Source organism: Pan troglodytes, chromosome 17 (genome assembly GCF_028858775.2).
Source record: "Pan troglodytes isolate AG18354 chromosome 17, NHGRI_mPanTro3-v2.0_pri, whole genome shotgun sequence".
In the NCBI taxonomy this organism is placed as follows: Eukaryota; Metazoa; Chordata; class Mammalia; order Primates; family Hominidae; genus Pan; species Pan troglodytes.
The window spans coordinates 56,734,425-56,752,087 of record NC_072415.2 but is presented as its reverse complement, the minus strand read 5'-3'; the positions used below and the strand labels follow the sequence as shown (position 1 = coordinate 56,752,087).

The window sequence follows — 17,663 nt, the reverse complement described above, 5'->3', positions numbered from 1 at the left end:
GCTTAATTTTATTTTTTTGGTAGACCTGTTTATCAAATTGAGGAAGCTCTCCTCTATTCTTGTTTTTGAGGGTTTTTAAATCATGAACAGGTGTTGAATTTGTGAAATGCGTTTTTCGCATTGATTGATTTGATAATATGATTTGGTTTTTTGTAACTGTTAATATGATGTATTCTATAGATCTCAAAACAAATACAGAGATAAGACACAGTGAAAATGCTGAGCAGCAGTGGCATATAATGAACCAGTCTTGCATACCGGAGTAAACTCCACTTGGTCATGGTGCATAATGACCATGGTGTTTAATTCTTTTTATATGTTGCTGAATTTTATTGGCTAATATTTTGTTAAGGGTTTTAACGTCTATATTCATGATGAATATTGGTTTGTAGTTTAATTTTTTTTTGGAGACAGTTTCGCTCTTGTTGCCCAGGCTGGAGTGCAATGGCATGATCCTGGCTCACCACAACGTCCGCCTCCCAGGTTCAAGCGATTCTCCTGCCTCAGCCTCCTGAGTAGCTGGGAGTACAGGCATGTGCCATGGCTAATTTTGTATTTTTCTTAGAGATGGGGTTCTCCATGTTGGTCAGGCTGGCCTCGAACTCCTGACCGCAGGTGATCCGCCTGCCTTGGCCTCCCAAAGTGCTGAGATTACAGGTGTGAGCCACCGCAGCCGGCCTGTAGTTTAATTTTTTGTGTTGTCTTTGTTTTGTTTTGGTATCATGGTAATATTAGTTTCATAAAATGAATTTGGAAATATTCTCTTCTGTTTTCTGGAAGAAATTATATTGAATTGTTGTTAGTTCTTCCTTATTTTTATTTTTTAATATTATTTGAGACAGAGTTTCGTTCTTATCACCCAGGCTGGAGTACAATGGCACGACGTCGGCTCACCGCAACCTCCGCCTCTAGGGTTCAGGTGATTCTTCTGCCTCAGCCTCCTGAGCAGCTGGGATTACAGGCGCCTGCCACCGGGCCCAGCTAATTTTTGTATTTTTAGTAGAGATGGGGTTTCACCATCTTGGCCAGGCTGGTCTTGAACTCCTGACCTCGTTATTCAACTGCCTCGGTCTCCCAAAATGCTGAGATTACAGGTGTGAGCCACTGTGCCCAGTCTCTATTTTGAATTTTTTTCAGATGAGGGCTTACTCTGTCACCCAGGCTGGGAATATTGGCATGATTATAGCTCACTGCAGCCTCAAACTTCTGGGCCCAGGGTATCCTCCTGCCTCAGCCTCCTAAGTAATCAAGACTACAGTTGAGCACCACCAAGCCGTGGTAATTAAAAACAATTTTTTTTTTTTTTTTGGTAGAACCTGGGTCTCACTTTGTTTCCCAGGCTGGTCTTGAACTCCTGGCCCAAGTGATCTTCCTGCCTCAGCCTCCCAAATAGCTGGGATTAAAAGGCTGGAGCCACTGTTCCTTGCCTATATTATCTTTTTTTTTTTTTTAAAGATGGAGTCTCACTCTGTCACCTAGGCTGGAGTGCAGTGGCGTGATCTTGGCTTACTGCAACCTCTGCCTCCTGGGTTTAAGCGATTCTCCTGTCTCAGCCTCCCGAGTAGCTGGGATAACAGGCTCCCACACCACACCCAGCTAATTTTTTATTTTTTGTGGAGGCTGTGTTTTACCATGTTGGCCAGGCTGGTCATGAACTCCTAACCTCAAGTGATTTGCCCGCCTCGGCCTCCCAAAGTGCTGGGATTTCAGGTGTGAGCCACCATGCCCAGCCAATTTTTGTATTTTTAGTAGAGACGATGTTGGACCATGTTGACCAGACTGATCTCAAACTTCTGGCTTCAAGTGATCTGCCCACTTGGCCTCCCAAAGTGCACCCTTGCACCCTACTACCAATTTATATGCCTTCATTGCTCAGCATTTTCATTCTGTCTTATTTTTATATTTTTCCTGATGCTGTCAGGATGAGATCTGTGTTTTCTTAACCTCACAAATTTGATACTGTTATTTCATATAGTAAAGGTTTGTTTAGTTGACTACCTCCCTCCCCACATTTGTTTTCTGTGAAAAACGAACATCATTCTGTGATCTTAATACTCATTCTGGGCCCAGCATGGTGGCTTATGCACTTTTAGAGGCCAAGGCGGGAGCATCACTTGAGCCCAGGAGTTTGAGACCAGCCTGCAAAACATAATGAAATCTCATCTTTACTAAAATTAAAAAGATTAGCAGGCATGGTGGTGTGTGCTTGTAGTCCCAGTTACGCTGGAGGCTGAGGCAGGAAGATCACTTGAGCTCAGGAGGTTGAGGCTGCAGTGAGCAGTGTTTGCACCACTGCACTCTGGGCAGCTGAGCCAAGACCCTGTCTCAGATAGCAACAAATAACTCATTCCTCTAGATTACTCTGGTTCGGCAGTGGTGAGCTTTTTGCATTTCACTTTCATTGAGTGTGTTAGGCCTGCCTTTGTCTTCAGGACTTTTGCATTTGCTATGGAATGCCTTGGAATGCTTTTCCTCAGGTATCCATAGAGTGCTTTCCTCCTGCTTCAGTTACTTATTCAGTTACTATTTCAGTGAGGCCTTTCCCCTTTAAAATGGCAAATCCTCTACTTCTTCACTTTTTGTGTCCCTTCCTCCTTTGTTTTTGTTCATTTTATTCATCATGACCTGCCATATTATATGTTTTATTTAATTCTTTATTAAGGTTTTGGTCTGTTAAGCTCTCCAACTCATTAACCAGTCGTTGGAATTTTTTTATATTTATAGCTTGGAAACAATTGATACCTTTTCAGTGTTGAGTATTTTTATCTAGTAACATGCATGATACAGTCTGTTTAATTTATTCAAAGCTTTTTTTTTTTTTTTTTGAGATGGAGTCTCACTCTGTCACCCAGGCTGGAGAGCAGTGGTGCAATCTCGGCTAACTGCAACCTCCGCCTCCCAGATTCAAGCAATTTTCCTGCCTCAGCCTCCCAAGTAGCTGGGATTACAGGCACCCTCCCATCACGCCTGGCTAATATTTGTATTTTTAGTGGAGACGGGGTTTCACCGTGTCGTCCATGCTGGTCTCTAACTTCTGACCTCAGGTGATCCACCTGCCTCAGCCCCCCAAAGTGTTGAGATTACAGGCGTGAGCCACTGCACCCGGCCTCAAAGCTTCTTTTATTCTGTAGTTCTTTAATGTACCTCTTGCAAAATTTTAAAATTTATTCTTTTGCATTTTATGTTTTTGTGTTACTTAGGTTTTTTTAATACTCTTTTTCAGCCATTTGAAAATGTATTTGATATACGGAAAATTCAATGTTTTGCCTTAATATTATTGGTTTAAATTTTTCAGTGGATTGTCTTATATTTCTAATATAGAGAGTCTTGTCATTTGTAAATAGTAAATGTTACTTTTAAAAAATTTATATTGCCTTGCTGGGCATGGTGGCTCATGCCTGTAATCCCAGCACTTTGGGAAACCGAGGTGGGTGGATCACTTGAAGCCGGAGTTCAAGACCAACCTGGCCAACATGGCAACCCTGTCTCTACTAAAATACAAAATTTAGCCAGGTGTGGTGGTGTGTGCCGGCAATCCCAAGTATTTGGGAGGCTGAGGCAAAGAATCCCAGAGGCAGAGGTTGCAGTGAGCCAAGATGGTGCCACTGCACTCCAGCCTGGGTGACAGAGTGAGATTCTCTCTCTCAAAAAAAAAAAAATTATATTGCCTTGGTGTAGTAGCTCACACCTGTAATTCCAGCACTTTGGGAGGTCAAGGTGGAAGGATCACTTGGACCCAGAAGTTTAAGACCAACCTGCACAACACAGGGAGACTCTGTCTGTATGAAAAGTAAAAATTAACTGGGCTGGCCTCCCAGCTACTCTGGAGGCCGAGGTGGGAGGATCACTTGAGCCTGGGAGGTTGAGGCTGCAGAGAGCCAAGATCGTGTTGCCACACTCCAGCTTGGGCAATAAAACGAGATCCTGTCTCAAAAAAAAAAACCCAAAAATTATATTGCCTTGTATTATCTAGAATTTTTAGAATACTGTCAAATGACAGAACATAGTATACATTTTAGAAGTCTTAGCTTTGTGATTTAGTGTTTCATTTTTAGTATATTAGCTATTGCTTTCTGACAGATACCAGTTATCATGTTAACAGAATTTCTTTCTATTCTTGTTTATTGAGAGATTTCATCAGGAATGAATAGAATTTTATCAAATGCCCTTCTAGCATTTAGCCATTAATCATATGGCTTTTCTACTCAAACCAAAAATCCGTTTGCATTTTCTCTATCAGTTGTCAGAATAATGATGAATTTTTCCCTTAACATCCTTTAAAGGAGATCAGTGATTTTTAAAGTATTATTATGAATAAAATGAAACATTACTATATTTAATCGGTTTGAATCCAATGCAGTTATTATTCTTTTTGATGCTCAAATTTTCTCATCTTAGGCTACTAGGAGCCCATTCTGGATGTTTTCTTTGCCCTTCTGACAAGGCCCCGTGATCTTTGATAGCTTCTCTGTTTTCTGGTGCGATAAAATGTTATAGGCTCATCTTGTGCATTTCCTGCCCCAGACCTGCAATCAGCCATTTATTTCCCCAAGGAGTCTGGGTTCCTTTTATGGGAAATAGTATTTATGCCATAATCGCTTTTTTACCTCACCTTCAAACAGACTAACAGTTTTTGTTTAATGAAATCTAGAATACCTTTAGATTTACAGAAAACTTGGGAAGATAGTAGAGTCCCCACATGCCCACACCCAGTTTCCCCTGTTCAAGCAAACTTTTGAGTTATCGAAACACTCTTAAATTTACAATGATAGAAAATTCTTCATGTCCCCAGTACACAGCTTCAGAAGTTAATCAACTCCAGTCTTTTGTCATATATGTCCCCACCTACTTCCCCCAAATTATTTGAAAGGAAACTCCATATATTGTATAATTTTATACATACTCAATCTTATGACTGTAAGGATAGAAATAATCTTAACCAAGCAATTTACTTAATTTATGTTAAACCATTCTTATATTGGTAGATTAAACTGTATTGGGTGCATTGAGGACTTTTATGTCTACACTCACAGGAAACGTTGATGTGTTAATATTGGTTTGTAAATTGTGTTACACAAAGACTTCTTATGGTCCATGTTGATAAATGAGAAAGAATGTATGGTATACTAGGCCTGCCATTTAATAGGCTTTTGCCTAAAAGTTTGGTTGGATAGGGTGGACTTCTCCCTGCTGAAGTTTGAAAACCAATAATTTGCATGTTTTTTGAATTTCATGTTTTGTGTTCAGCATTTTTCTATATTTGTCTTCTAACACGTATGTATTTCACTCCCTGGCTTTTATTCTCTTGAACAGTTTAAGGAACAGAATTCCATCCTTTCCTTGAAAGCTTGGTGGAATTTATTCATGAAGCTGTCTTGTTTGGGTAGATGTTTTTGGATGTGGAGGGAGGGCAAGACAATATACCTCTTCTTGAATCAGATGGAGTAATTTATATTTTTCTAGGAAACCACTTTTATCTGTATTTAAGTTATTAGAATATATAGTTGCATGCACTGTTTTCTTTGTTTAAGGAAATTTGTTTAGGTTTTTTTTTTTTTTTTCATTTATAAGACCATACGTTTGTTTACTTTCCCTTTTGTGGATCTGACTTCACTGCATTTTGCTTTCTAATTAATTTTTTTTTTTTTTTTTTTTGCTTTTTTCTTTCTATCCTGTAACGCTTCCCCAGCCCTTTTGGTTTATTTTATTATTACTTTTTTGCTTCCTTAATTGACTACTTTATTTTAAATCTTTGTTGTATAATAATAGAAGCATTTAGGGAGATGTTTTCCCTGAATTTGGAATGTAGCTTTTTTTTAATTGTTTCTCTTAATAGTTGATTTTCAATTTGATTTCTTTAACCTAGGAGTTATTGTAATCATTATCTTGTAAGGGAGAAACCCATTAGTCTCTCAAATAAAAGTGGATTTAATTATAGGGATTACATGATTTCACCAGGAATACAGGACCAGGAACTGGGGCCTCCAATGACCTTTGAAAAGAGTAAGCAGTATCTTTCTGGCTTGCCACATAGTTCCTCTTACGTATGGCATTAGCTTGGTCACTCTTTTTTGAGGGATTATGTTAATCTGGCAGTTTTTCTTTATTCCTACTTATAAATGAAGATGTAGATGATGATTATTCTTTTTTGAGATGGAGTCTCACTCTGTCACCCAGGCTGGAGTGCAGTAGTGTGATCTCCGCTCACCGCAACCACCACTTCCCGGGTTCAAGCATTTCTCCTGCCTCAGCCTCCCTAGTAGCTGGAATTACAGGTGCGAGACACCACACCCGGCTAATTTTTGTATTTTTAGTAGAGACGGGGTTTTGCCTTTTAGGCCTGGCTGTTCTTCAACTCCTGACCTCAGATGATCCGCCCGCTTCGGCCTCCCAAAGTGCTGGGATTACAGGTGTGAGCCACCGTGTCCGTCCTGAGGTAGATTATTTTAATATTGTAGCTGGAGTAGGCAATATTAATAATGCAGTTTGTCAGTTGCCCTCAGCAGCTTCTCGTCTTCTCCTGTATTATATACATCATAGCAGATGGGGAATCTACAGAGTTCATATTGACCTTTACCATGATTTCTAACCTTATTAGCACTTCCCCAAATTCTAGGCCGTTATTGCAGCTTCTGTCTCATGTTTTAGAATTGAAGAGCAATCTCAGGGAAATATTTTTATTCACTGGTGATTACATGTAACTGTCATGTATACCTGTTTGATGAGGTATTTTTTTTTTTTTTCGAGATGGAGTTTCCCTCTCGTTGCCTAGGCTGGAGTGCAATGGTATGGTCTCGACTCACTGCATCCTCCGCCTCCCGGTTTCAAGCGATTCTCCTGCCTCATCCTCCTGAGTAGCTGGGATTACAGGCACCTGCCACCATGCCTGGCTAATTTTTTTGTATTTTTAGTAGAGACGGGGTTTTACCGTGTTGGTCAGGCTGGTCTCAAACTCCTGACCTCAAGTGATCCACCCACTTCAGCCTCCCAAAGTGCTGGGATTACAGGTATGAGCCACCGCGCCCAGCCTAATGAGGTATTTTCTACCTAATGAGGTAGCACCTTCAGCTTGCCTTCATCTTTGTATGTAGTGTTTCAATTATATAATATCCCAGCTTTAAATTTTTTAATAATTTTGTGTTTATTTTCATTTGATAAAGGAACAAGGTTGACTTAAAACTCTGGTCTTAATTTATGTTAGTTTTTGTTTAGAATTTAGATTACATATCTTTTTACACAATTAATTATGCCAACACATTTTCTCTGTAGGGAAATTCCTCTGTAGGAATAGCAGTTTTAACTGAAGTGGGCTGACTTGGGAGCCTTTGAGAGGCAGCACAGTGGAGTGGAAAAACCGCTTGGAAAAAATTAGACTAAAGATACCAACATCAGAGGTTGGTGGAGAAAAACAACTGAAATCCATTCTTGGTAGTGTTCATAGCAGGCTAACCTTAACCCCCATGTGGGCTCTGGCGACCCTCTCTACTCACCACACCCACTCACTGTGGGGGAAGGGCCTGAAACTTGGTGAAAGACTAAGTTAAGAAAAAATAGGTATTACTCCTAGAGGAAGTGGGATCTGGTAACCAAACAACATATTTGTAGAATTTTACTTAGTAAGCTGCTTTGAGATTATTTTATCAGTAAGTGCTAAATAAAGGAAAGGGATTTTTGATTTTTGCTTTTTGAGATGGGGTCTCACTCTGTCGCCCAGGTTGGAGTGCAGTGGCTCAGTCTTGGCTCACTGCAACTTCCACCTCCTGGGTTGAAGAAATTCTCCTGCCTCAGCCTCCCGAGTAGCAGGGACTACAGGTGTGTACCACCAAGCCTGGCTAATTTTTGTAATTTTAGTAGAGACGGGGTTTCACCATGTTGGTCAGGCTGGTCTTGAACTCCTGACCTCAAATGATCCACCCACCTTGCCTCCCAGAGTGCTGAGATTATAAGCGTGAGCCACTGTGCCTGGCCAAGGAGAGGGATTTTTTTGGGGGGTGTTTGTTATTTTAAAATAGAAATTGATGACCAGAGGGATGAAATGACTTTCCCAGGGTCCAAAGTCTTGGTGCTTGGGCTTGAACCACAGCTGCTGATTGCTGGCTTGAAGTTTTTCACAGGGCCCTGTTGACTTAATTACCTTTGGCTATGTGTCCAGCAATACTTTATCTTTGCAGCATTTTGTAATGCAAAGACTGTCCCATCTGCTGTTCAGAATTCTGTGATTCCGCATTCATAGTCTAAGCTCTTATCTCTTTCTTACTTTTTGTTTGTCTATTTACAACAGCCCATAGAGCCAGTTGCATTAACATCCTTTGCCAAATAATGTTATCACTGGAAATATGAGATATGAGACCTCCTAGAAATTCCTTTGAGAGTCAAGCTTAGGTAGGATGACTTTGTGCTTTGTTTTGTCATTTCTGTAAAACAGCTTCCCTTAAAATGAAGAATATCTGACAATAAGTATAAGGAGTGAAGCAAAGTAGTGAATTCTGAGTTAGAAAAAATCAGTTATGTTTTATCTGTGTGATTGCCTTTTTTAGTGTTAGTGTTCCACAATCAATTGAAGTATTTACTAAGATTGAGGGAAAGATGCATCGTATTACTTGCTTGGGTAAACCCTTCCCAAGAAGCTGTTGTCTTCTGTTTAATGCATGAGATGTTAAGTAAGCTGTGACTGGTTTGTTATGAGATAGGCCAAAAGTTTTCTTGTTTTCCTTCTTTGTTGTCTGCACTGTAGAGGTAACACACATTGTGGTATGTGTTCTATTAGAGTATGATTTAGAGCTACCACAGTGTGGTAGCTAGTGGCCACATGTGGCTCTTAAGCACTTGAAATGTGGTTAGTCCAAATTTAGATGTATTGTAAGTGTAAAATATACACCAGATAATTGAAGACTTAGTATGAAAAAATATCCCACTGACACTTTAAAAAATGATTATTTTTAAATTACAAAAAATGATTGCATGTTGAGATGAAAAGATAGTTTTGATATATTGGGTTAAATAACTATGTTAATGTAAATTATCATCATTATTATTATTATTTTTGAGACAGTCTTAATATTGCCTAGGCTGGAGTATGGTGGTGTGATCACAGTTCACTGTAGCCTCAAATTCCTGGGCTCAAGTGATCCTCTCGCCTCAGTCTCCTGAGTGGCTTGGACCACAGGCACACACACCACCATGGCTGGCTAATTTTTAAATTTTTGTGGAGACGGGGTGTTAGTATGTTGTCCAGTGTGGTCTCGAACTCCTGGGCTCAAGTGATCCTCTTGTGTTGGCCTCCAAAAGCACTGGGATTATAGGTGTGAGCCACCGTTCCTGGCCTAAATTAGTTTTTTTAATGTGACTACTAGGAGGTTTAATGTGTGTCTTCTATTAATTTGTGTTGGACAGCACTGAATTAGAGTATAAAATGGCTTGCCAGGATTACAATTTAATATTCTCTCACTTGTACATTATGAAATATAGAGACATATATAGTACACAAAGTACAGTTATGACAGTGTATATGGTTTACTTTGGTATATTTAAATCTGTTTGCATTTTAGTAAACTAGCAAGTATTTATACCAACAAGTATTTAAAAACCATATAGGGTTTTAAACAATTGCTTCTGGGCCGTCCCTGAGACTTAAAATGTACAGAGCAACTGCCCCACATTTCCACTATACTGATGAGACAAGCAGGTTGAAAAGGAATCCCAAGTGACTGTGGAGTGTGTAGCACGGGCTGGGTTGGGGGAGTGATGAGGATGGGATGGGACACCAAACCACAGGTAGTTCTCCTGGGTAGGTTTCTGACAGGGCTTTGGTCAGCTCCAGGTGTTCTTCCTCTTTCTTGCTAGATGATGCATGTGTGGTATCTGACCCAAGTGTGATTTGCCTCTGAGTTCAGAATTGACTGGAAATCACTAAGTAGGTGGATTCCTGAGGCTGCAAGGGGTTAAAAATATTCATTAAGTTTTGCTGAAAAAATAGAAGGTGTGATGTGAAGCTGCAACTGCTTATAACCTTTGTTTTACACCCAAGCACAAGCCAGTAGAGTAGTGTGGAGGAAATGTTGCCCTTTAAGATTGATGACTGCTCATTTCCTTGCTCTTCAAAGGTCTTTTTCTCATTTGGATACCCAGCTTGGCATTTCAGTTGTTTTAGAAGTTTGACTGCTAAATAAGATGTATGTGATTTTTTAGCTTTAATATTTTAAAATATCTTTATTATGTTGTTTGTTTGTTAATGTTTGAATTGGGGTAAAAAATTCATTGCATTTTGGATCACAGTTCTGACTTGATTTTTATGGATTTACTACTCAGCATCAAAAGTTACACATCTAACATTGTGAAAGTCTGATTTTTTGTTTGGTTAATTGGTGATAATTCTGTAACAAACATTACATTGTATATTGGGAGGGGTTGGTTTTGAAAAGGAGTATATTCATTGGTGATAGATTTTATAGTCATAAAGCAAATAACTGTTTGCATTAGAGCATAATCAGATAATGAAGTGGTTAGTAGAAACCAATAGACTATAGATTACCAAAATTAAGATCTTGTACAACAAAATATAATTAACACCGTAACTTGAATGTAATTTTTACGGGATTGTCTTATGAATGGTAATGATTCTAAGTGGTATGTGAAATGCTGTTACTAGCACATGCCAATTGATAGAATGCTGGAAAAATCACATTTTACATTATATTTTAGATAGGATTTTTGTATGCTTGAGGGTGACTTGGCTTATGTTTTTTTTTCTTTCCTTTTAGAATATGGTTTCTAGTTTTAGGGTTTCTGAACTACAAGTATTACTAGGCTTTGCTGGACGGAATAAAAGTGGACGCAAGCATGACCTCCTGATGAGGGCGCTGCATTTATTGAAGAGCGGCTGCAGCCCTGCGGTTCAGATTAAAATCCGAGAATTGTATAGACGCCGATATCCACGAACTCTTGAAGGACTTTCTGATTTATCCACAATCAAATCATCAGTTTTCAGTTTGGATGGTGGCTCATCACCTGTAGAACCTGACTTGGCCGTGGCTGGAATCCACTCGTTGCCTTCCACTTCAGTTACACCTCACTCACCATCCTCTCCTGTTGGTTCTGTGCTGCTTCAAGATACTAAGCCCACATTTGAGATGCAGCAGCCATCTCCCCCAATTCCTCCTGTCCATCCTGATGTGCAGTTAAAAAATCTGCCCTTTTATGATGTCCTTGATGTTCTCATCAAGCCCACGAGTTTAGGTAAGTGTTTCAGAATTCAGTTTCTTCTGAACAAGATAGTAAATGAAATGAGAGACCTTCAACTATTGATTAATGATGTGCTGTTAATATAGTGAAATTGAGGCATCAATGCCGAATGTTTGAATATACGGATAAAAATTCGGCAACCATGACTGAAATCTAATAGAAGCTTTATTTCATATCATTTGATCTTTCTTCTTCTCCAATTCTTTTATTGTAAAATACACATAATATAAAATGTATCATCTTGATCATTTTAAAGTGTACAGTTGAGTGGTGTTAAGTATGTTGGTAATGTTGTGCAGCCATCACTGCCATCCATCTCCAGAACTCTTTTCATCTTCTGAAGCTGAAACTCTGTACCCATTAAACAATAGCTTTCCTCTCCTCCTCTCCCACTAGCCCCTGGCAGTTACCATTCTACTTCCACTGTCTATGATTTTGACTATTCCAAGTACCTCATGTCATTGGAATCATACAGTATTTGTCTTGTGACTGGCTTATTTCACTAAATGTAATGTCCTCAAGGTTCTAGCATGCTGTAGTTTATGTTAGAATTTCTTTCCTTTTAAAGGCTAAATAATACAATAGTATACATTTTTAAAGAAAAATAGTAATCTTTTGCTCACTCCACTACCCACCCCTCAATCTCACTTTCAAGAGGCAACAACCTTAATTATTTTAGCTGTTTCTTCTGGTTTTACTTCTATATTTCTGTGTTATAGGATACCACATTTTGCTTATCCATTGGACACTTGGGTTGCTCCCACATTTTAGCTATTGCGAATAATTCTGTGGACACGGGTATACAAGTATCTCTTTGAGACCCTGCTTTTCAGTTCTTCTGGCTGTATACCCACAAGTGGAATTGCTGGATCACATAGTCATTCTGTTTTTAGTATTTTGAGGCATCACCGTACTGTTTTCCGTGGCAGCTGCATTTTACATTCCCTTCAACAGTGCACAAGGGTTCCAGTTTCTCCACATCCTTAACAACACTTTTATTTTCCTTTTTTTTTTATAGTGGCCATTATAATGGGTGTCAGGTGGTATCTTATTGTAGCTTTGATTTGCATGTCTGTAATGATGGTGATGTTGTGCATTTTCATGTGCTTTTTGGCCATTTATGTATCTTTCAAGAAATGTATAGCCAAGTCTCTTGCCCATTTTTGAATTGGTTTGTTTTATTGTTGTTGAGTTTTAGGAGTTCTCTATATATTCTGGATATAATCCCTTATCAGATATATGAATTTGCAAATATTTTCTCCCACTCTGTGGTTTGCCTTTTTTACTCTGTTGATAGTGTCTTTTGATGTACAACTTAACATTTTTTCATGAAATTCCAATTTGTTTATTTTTTGTTGTTGTTGCCTATGCCTTTGGTGTCATATCCAAGAAATCATTGCTAAACTTCATGCTATGAAGGTTTTGCCCTGTGTTTTCCTCTAAGAATTTTATAGTTTTAGGTCTTACATTTAAGCCTGATCTCTTTTGAGTTAATTTTCATATATGGTATTAGGTGAGTGTCCAGCTTTGTTCTTTTGTTTGTGGATATCCAGTTTTTCCCCACCATTTGTTGAAAAGCCTGTCCTTTCCCTCACTGAATGATCTTAGCACCCTTGTCAAAAAGTATTTGACCATGTATGTGAGGTTTTATTTCCAGGTTCTCTGTTCCAAGGTCCCCAACCCTCAGGCCGTGGACTAGCACCAGTCCACAGCCTGTTAGAAACCAGGTCGCACAGCGGGAGGTGAGCAGCAGGAGGTGAGCAGCAGGAGTTCAAGCATTACAGCCTGAGCTCCACCTCCTGTCAGATCAGCAGTGGCATTAGATTCTCATAGGTGCAGGAACCCTATTGTGAACTGTGCATGTAAGGGATCTAGATTGCATGCTCCTTACGAGAATCTAATGCCTGATGATCTGAGGTGGAACAGTTTCATCCAGAAACCATTCCCCTGGCCTGTGGGAAAATTGTCTGCCATGAAACTGGTCCTGGCCAAAAAGGTTGTGGACTGTTGATTTATTCCATTGGTCTAGATGTCTGTCTTTATGCCAGTATCACAGTTTTGATTACCGTAGCTATGTAATATGTCTTGGAATCAGGAAGAGTGAATTCTCCAGCTTTAATTACTTTGTAAGATTGTTTTGGCTATTTGGGGCCCTTGAGATTCCACGTGAATTTTAGAATGAGTTTTTCTATTTCTGATAAAAAAAAAATTGGGATTTTGAGAGGAATTGTAGTGAATCTGTAAATTGGTTTGGGTGGTATTGATATCTTAGCAATATTAAGTCTTTCTTTTCCCACATAGGCTGATGGGGAAAAAAAAAATTAAGTCTTCCAGTACATTAACATGAGCTGTGTTTCTATTTATTTATGTGTTCTTTAATATCTTTCAGCAATGTTTTATAGTTGTTATTGTACAGGTTTTCATTTTTGTGGTTAATTTTGAAATATTTTTTCTTTTTGATACTATTGTAAAAACTACATAATTTCCTTTTCATCATATTTATTATTAGTTTATAAAAATGCAATTGATTTTTGCATGTTGACTTTGTATTCTGCTACTTTACTGAATTCATTTATTCTAACTGGTTTTTTGTGTGAAATCTTTAAGGTTTACTGTATATAAGAGCCTACCATCTGTGAACAGGAATAATTTTACTTCTTTCTTTTCTATTTGTATGCCTTTTATTTCTTTTTCTTGCTTAGTTGCTCTGGCTAGAACTTACTCAAGCATTCTTATGGTGTAGAAATCAGATTGCTTCTGTGTGAATGGGAATAGATACAAATCTTATTTATTGATCCTGATTTTGTATTTTGATACTTTTCATATTTTTATAAAGGGACTTAGTTTCCATTTAATGTAGCTTTTAAACTGATTTTCTAAGAAATAAACCTTTTATATTTAATTTTATTTCTAAAGTGGCACAGGGAGTTTGACATGCAGTTTTTTTAGCTTTTATTTAATGCCCATCAATTGCTTACAATGTGACTAACAAATTTTTGCATTGCTGTGTTATAATTCTTACTGCCTAATGAAATTATTTACAAATATATTTGAATTTCTTTATGAAATAAATTGGGAAGTAACATTTCATAGTTGATGTGGAAGATTGCTTTCTTTTCTTTCTTGGGAAAACCCTTTTTATTTTCAGTCATGTGAAAACACTTAAACGTATCAGTGTGCTTTTTTTCCTGTCTTACAGGATTGTACTGCAGTCTGTCTTGGTTAAATCGGAAGGTTTTGAGGGGTAGAGCTAGTTAGTGGGGTTAGTATGGCCTGACTAGTGGCAGGCAATGTGGCTATTTTTTTTTTTTTTCAATTTTTTGCTTTTTGCTTTATTTATGTTTTAGCAAAACTGGTGATCCAAGCAAGTGGAGTATTGCATTTTATCTCTTTATTACATTCACTTTGAAATAAGGATTGAGTGTTTGTTCACGTTTTATTATTTGTTTGTACAAAGTCCTATGAGTAGAATTATTGGATCAAGTAAAAAGAACGTTTTAGACTCTTGATAACATATTGCCAAATTATTTTAGTGCCAGTTTAAATTCCACAAGCAAAGTGAGAGAATGCTTGTCATATCTCATTACTTTTTGCCTTTACTGGGTGCTATTAAAAACAGATCTCTGTGATTTTTAGATGAAAACTTGTATCTTGCTTAAATTTTTATTTTTAAAATTAGTAACAGGAGCAAGTATTTTATTTTATTCGATTTTATTTGTTTTTTTTTGGAGGGGGGGCACAGAGTCTTGTTCTGTCGCCCAGGCTGGAGGGCGGTGGCGCTGTCTCGGCTCACTGCGGCCTCCACTTCCCCGGGTTCAAGCAGTTCTCCTCTCTCAGCCTCCCGAGTAGCTGAGGCTACAGGCATGTGCCACCACACCGGGCTAATTTTGTATTTTTAGTAGAGATGGGGTTTCATTATGTTGGCCAGGCTGGTCTTGAACTTCTGACCTGAGGTGATCCACCCGCCTTGGCCTCCCAAAGTGCTGGGATTACAGGCGTGATCCACTGCACCTGGCCAACAAGAGCAAGTATTTTAAGTGCTTATTACCCGGTTGTCTGTCTTTTATGATTTTACTTTCATCTTTAGCCTTGTTTTTAAAGAGTTGATTTATCTGGTTAAAATATTTCCCTAATTTGTTTTCTAATTCCTCCTTTATCATGGCATTTGGATAGTATCATGCACAATGTCGTGGTTCATTTATATATTCTGTCCCAGCAGTTATTATAAATTTATTACTTAAAAAAATTTTTTTTCCTTATTTATGTTGAAGGACTAGCAAATTTATTACTTTCTATTATTCTGAGAAAGATTCAGACTAGTGATATGCTTGGGTAACCCTGCTTCATGAGGCCCCTCAGGAATGTGGCTAAGCACAGGACAGAGAGGATAAGAGGGTCTGTAGGGTAGTGGTTACAGTGGAATGTGTTTTAGAGACATGGACAGAAAACTGGGGGGGGACTAAGTGAAGATGCTGTAGTAGGCTTTTGCTCAGTGGTACTTCAAGAGGGAGACATGGGAGAGGCCTTGTCCTTTTCTCTTTCCTTACCTTCCTGCTTTTTTCACAAATAGAAATAGAAATTTTCTTACTTTGCTCTGTTCATCACAGAGTTTCTCTTTTATTAACCTCAGTAAAGTTAAATAGTATGCTCTTTATAAATTTACTAAAATAAAACTTTTCATATTTGGTGTTCAAAACTATCTCATTTGGCTTAGATGAAATAATGCCAGAGATATTTTGTTTAGAAGAGTAACTAAACTCCCTGCATTTTGGTCGTAGCTTCAGTTAGAATGCCAGAAATACACGTATCCTCATGGCTTATACACTTTCTACCCTTGAACTTAAAACAGTGTTTTTCAGGAATCCTACCTATCACTGTTTTTTTTTTTTTTTGAGACGGAGTCTCGCTCTGTCGCCCAGGCTGGAGTGCAGTGGCGTGAAAAACAGACACGAGGTCAAAAATGTCATTCCAGAACCTCTTGGGATTTTGAAACCAGTAGCTGTATGTCAAAAAACCATAATGAGTATATGCTTTTTTTTTTTTTTTTGAGATGGAGTCTTGCACTGTCACCAGGGCTGGAGTGCAGTCACATGATCTTGGCTAGCTGCAACCTCCGCCTCCCAAGTTCAAGCAATTCTCCTTACCTCAGCCTCCCAAGTAACTGGGATTACAGGCACCCGCCACCACGCCCAGCTAATTTTTTTTGTATTTTTAATAGAGACGGGGTTTCACTATGTTGGCCAGGCTCGTCTCGAACTCCTGACCTTGTGGTCTGCCCACTTCAGCCTCCCAGACTGCTGGGATTACTGGCATGACCCACTGCCTGTGGCCCATAATGAGTATATTCTATTTAAGAAGATACATTAGTATATAGTTTTGCAGCTTGGGATTATTTCTATTCAAAAGGGTTGATATAAAATTTTTTTTATCACTTGAAGTGAAAAATTGTGGTATCTTGAAAACATGAGTGTATACAATAATACTAAATAAAGTGCCCTGTAGCTAAGGTTCTACTGTTAACAAAATGGATAATCCCCTAATCTAAAAACAAACTAGCAAAAATCTCCATTTTCTTTCCTTAAATAACCATCCTGATGTGCTCTCACAGGCAGTCTTGATTTCCTCTTCAATTTTTTAAGTTTTTTTTTTTTTTTTTTTTTTTGAGACAGATTTGCTCTTGTAGCCCAGGCTAGAGTGCAATGGCACGGTCTCAGCTCACCGCAACCTCTGCCTCCTGGGTTCAAGCGATTCTCCTGCCTCAGCCTCCCGAGTAGCTGGGATTACAGGCATGTGCCACCACACCCGGCTAATTTTTTGTATTTTTAGTAGAGACAGGGTTTCTTCATGTTGGTCAGGCTGGTCTCAAACTCCTGACCTCAAGTGATCTGCCTGCCTCGGCCTCGCAAAGTGCTGGGATTACAGGCGTGAGCCACGGTGCCTGGCAAGATAATTTTTAAAAAACATGAGGCCAGGTGCGGTGGCTCACGTCTGTAATCCCAACACTTTTGGGAGGCCGAGGTGGGCGGATCACGAGGTCAGGAGATGGAGACTATCCTGGCTAACATGGTGAAACCCCGTCTCTACTAAAAACACAAAAAATTAGCCGGCGTGGTGGCGGGCACCTGTAGTCCCAGCTACTCGGGAGGCTGAGGCAGGAGAATGGCGTGAATCTGGGAGGCGGAGAGCCACTGCACTCTGGCCTGGGTGACAGAGCGAGACTCTGTCTCAAAAAAAATAAAAAATAAATAAATAAAACATGAGATCCTTTGGGAATTTTCTGTTTTAAAAATTTGTCTGTATTCTATCTGTATAAAGGAATATGTATATAAAACATGTTAAGTTACAAAGATTCAAGGGAATGAACATCTGTGAAGCTGCTACTTTCTGAAAAAGGAACATTACCATATCTTTAAAGCCCTCTC

General features: G+C 38.9%; 1 protein-coding gene across 18 annotated transcripts in view; it reads left to right on the top strand.

Annotated features, from left to right (window-relative positions):
• PIAS2 (protein inhibitor of activated STAT 2) overlaps positions 1–17,663 on the top strand; it is a 128,293-nt gene that overhangs the window by 15,814 nt on the left and 94,816 nt on the right. For all 18 annotated transcript variants that reach the window (XR_010152075.1, XR_010152070.1, XR_010152071.1 and 15 more), the window contains one exon: positions 10,761–11,235. Coding sequence is in view for 11 of the 18 variants with exons in the window: in XM_054672188.2 (XP_054528163.1) it covers positions 10,761–11,235 (475 nt within the window). In the remaining 7 variants the exon portion in view is untranslated. The remainder of the gene's footprint in view (positions 1–10,760; positions 11,236–17,663) is intronic.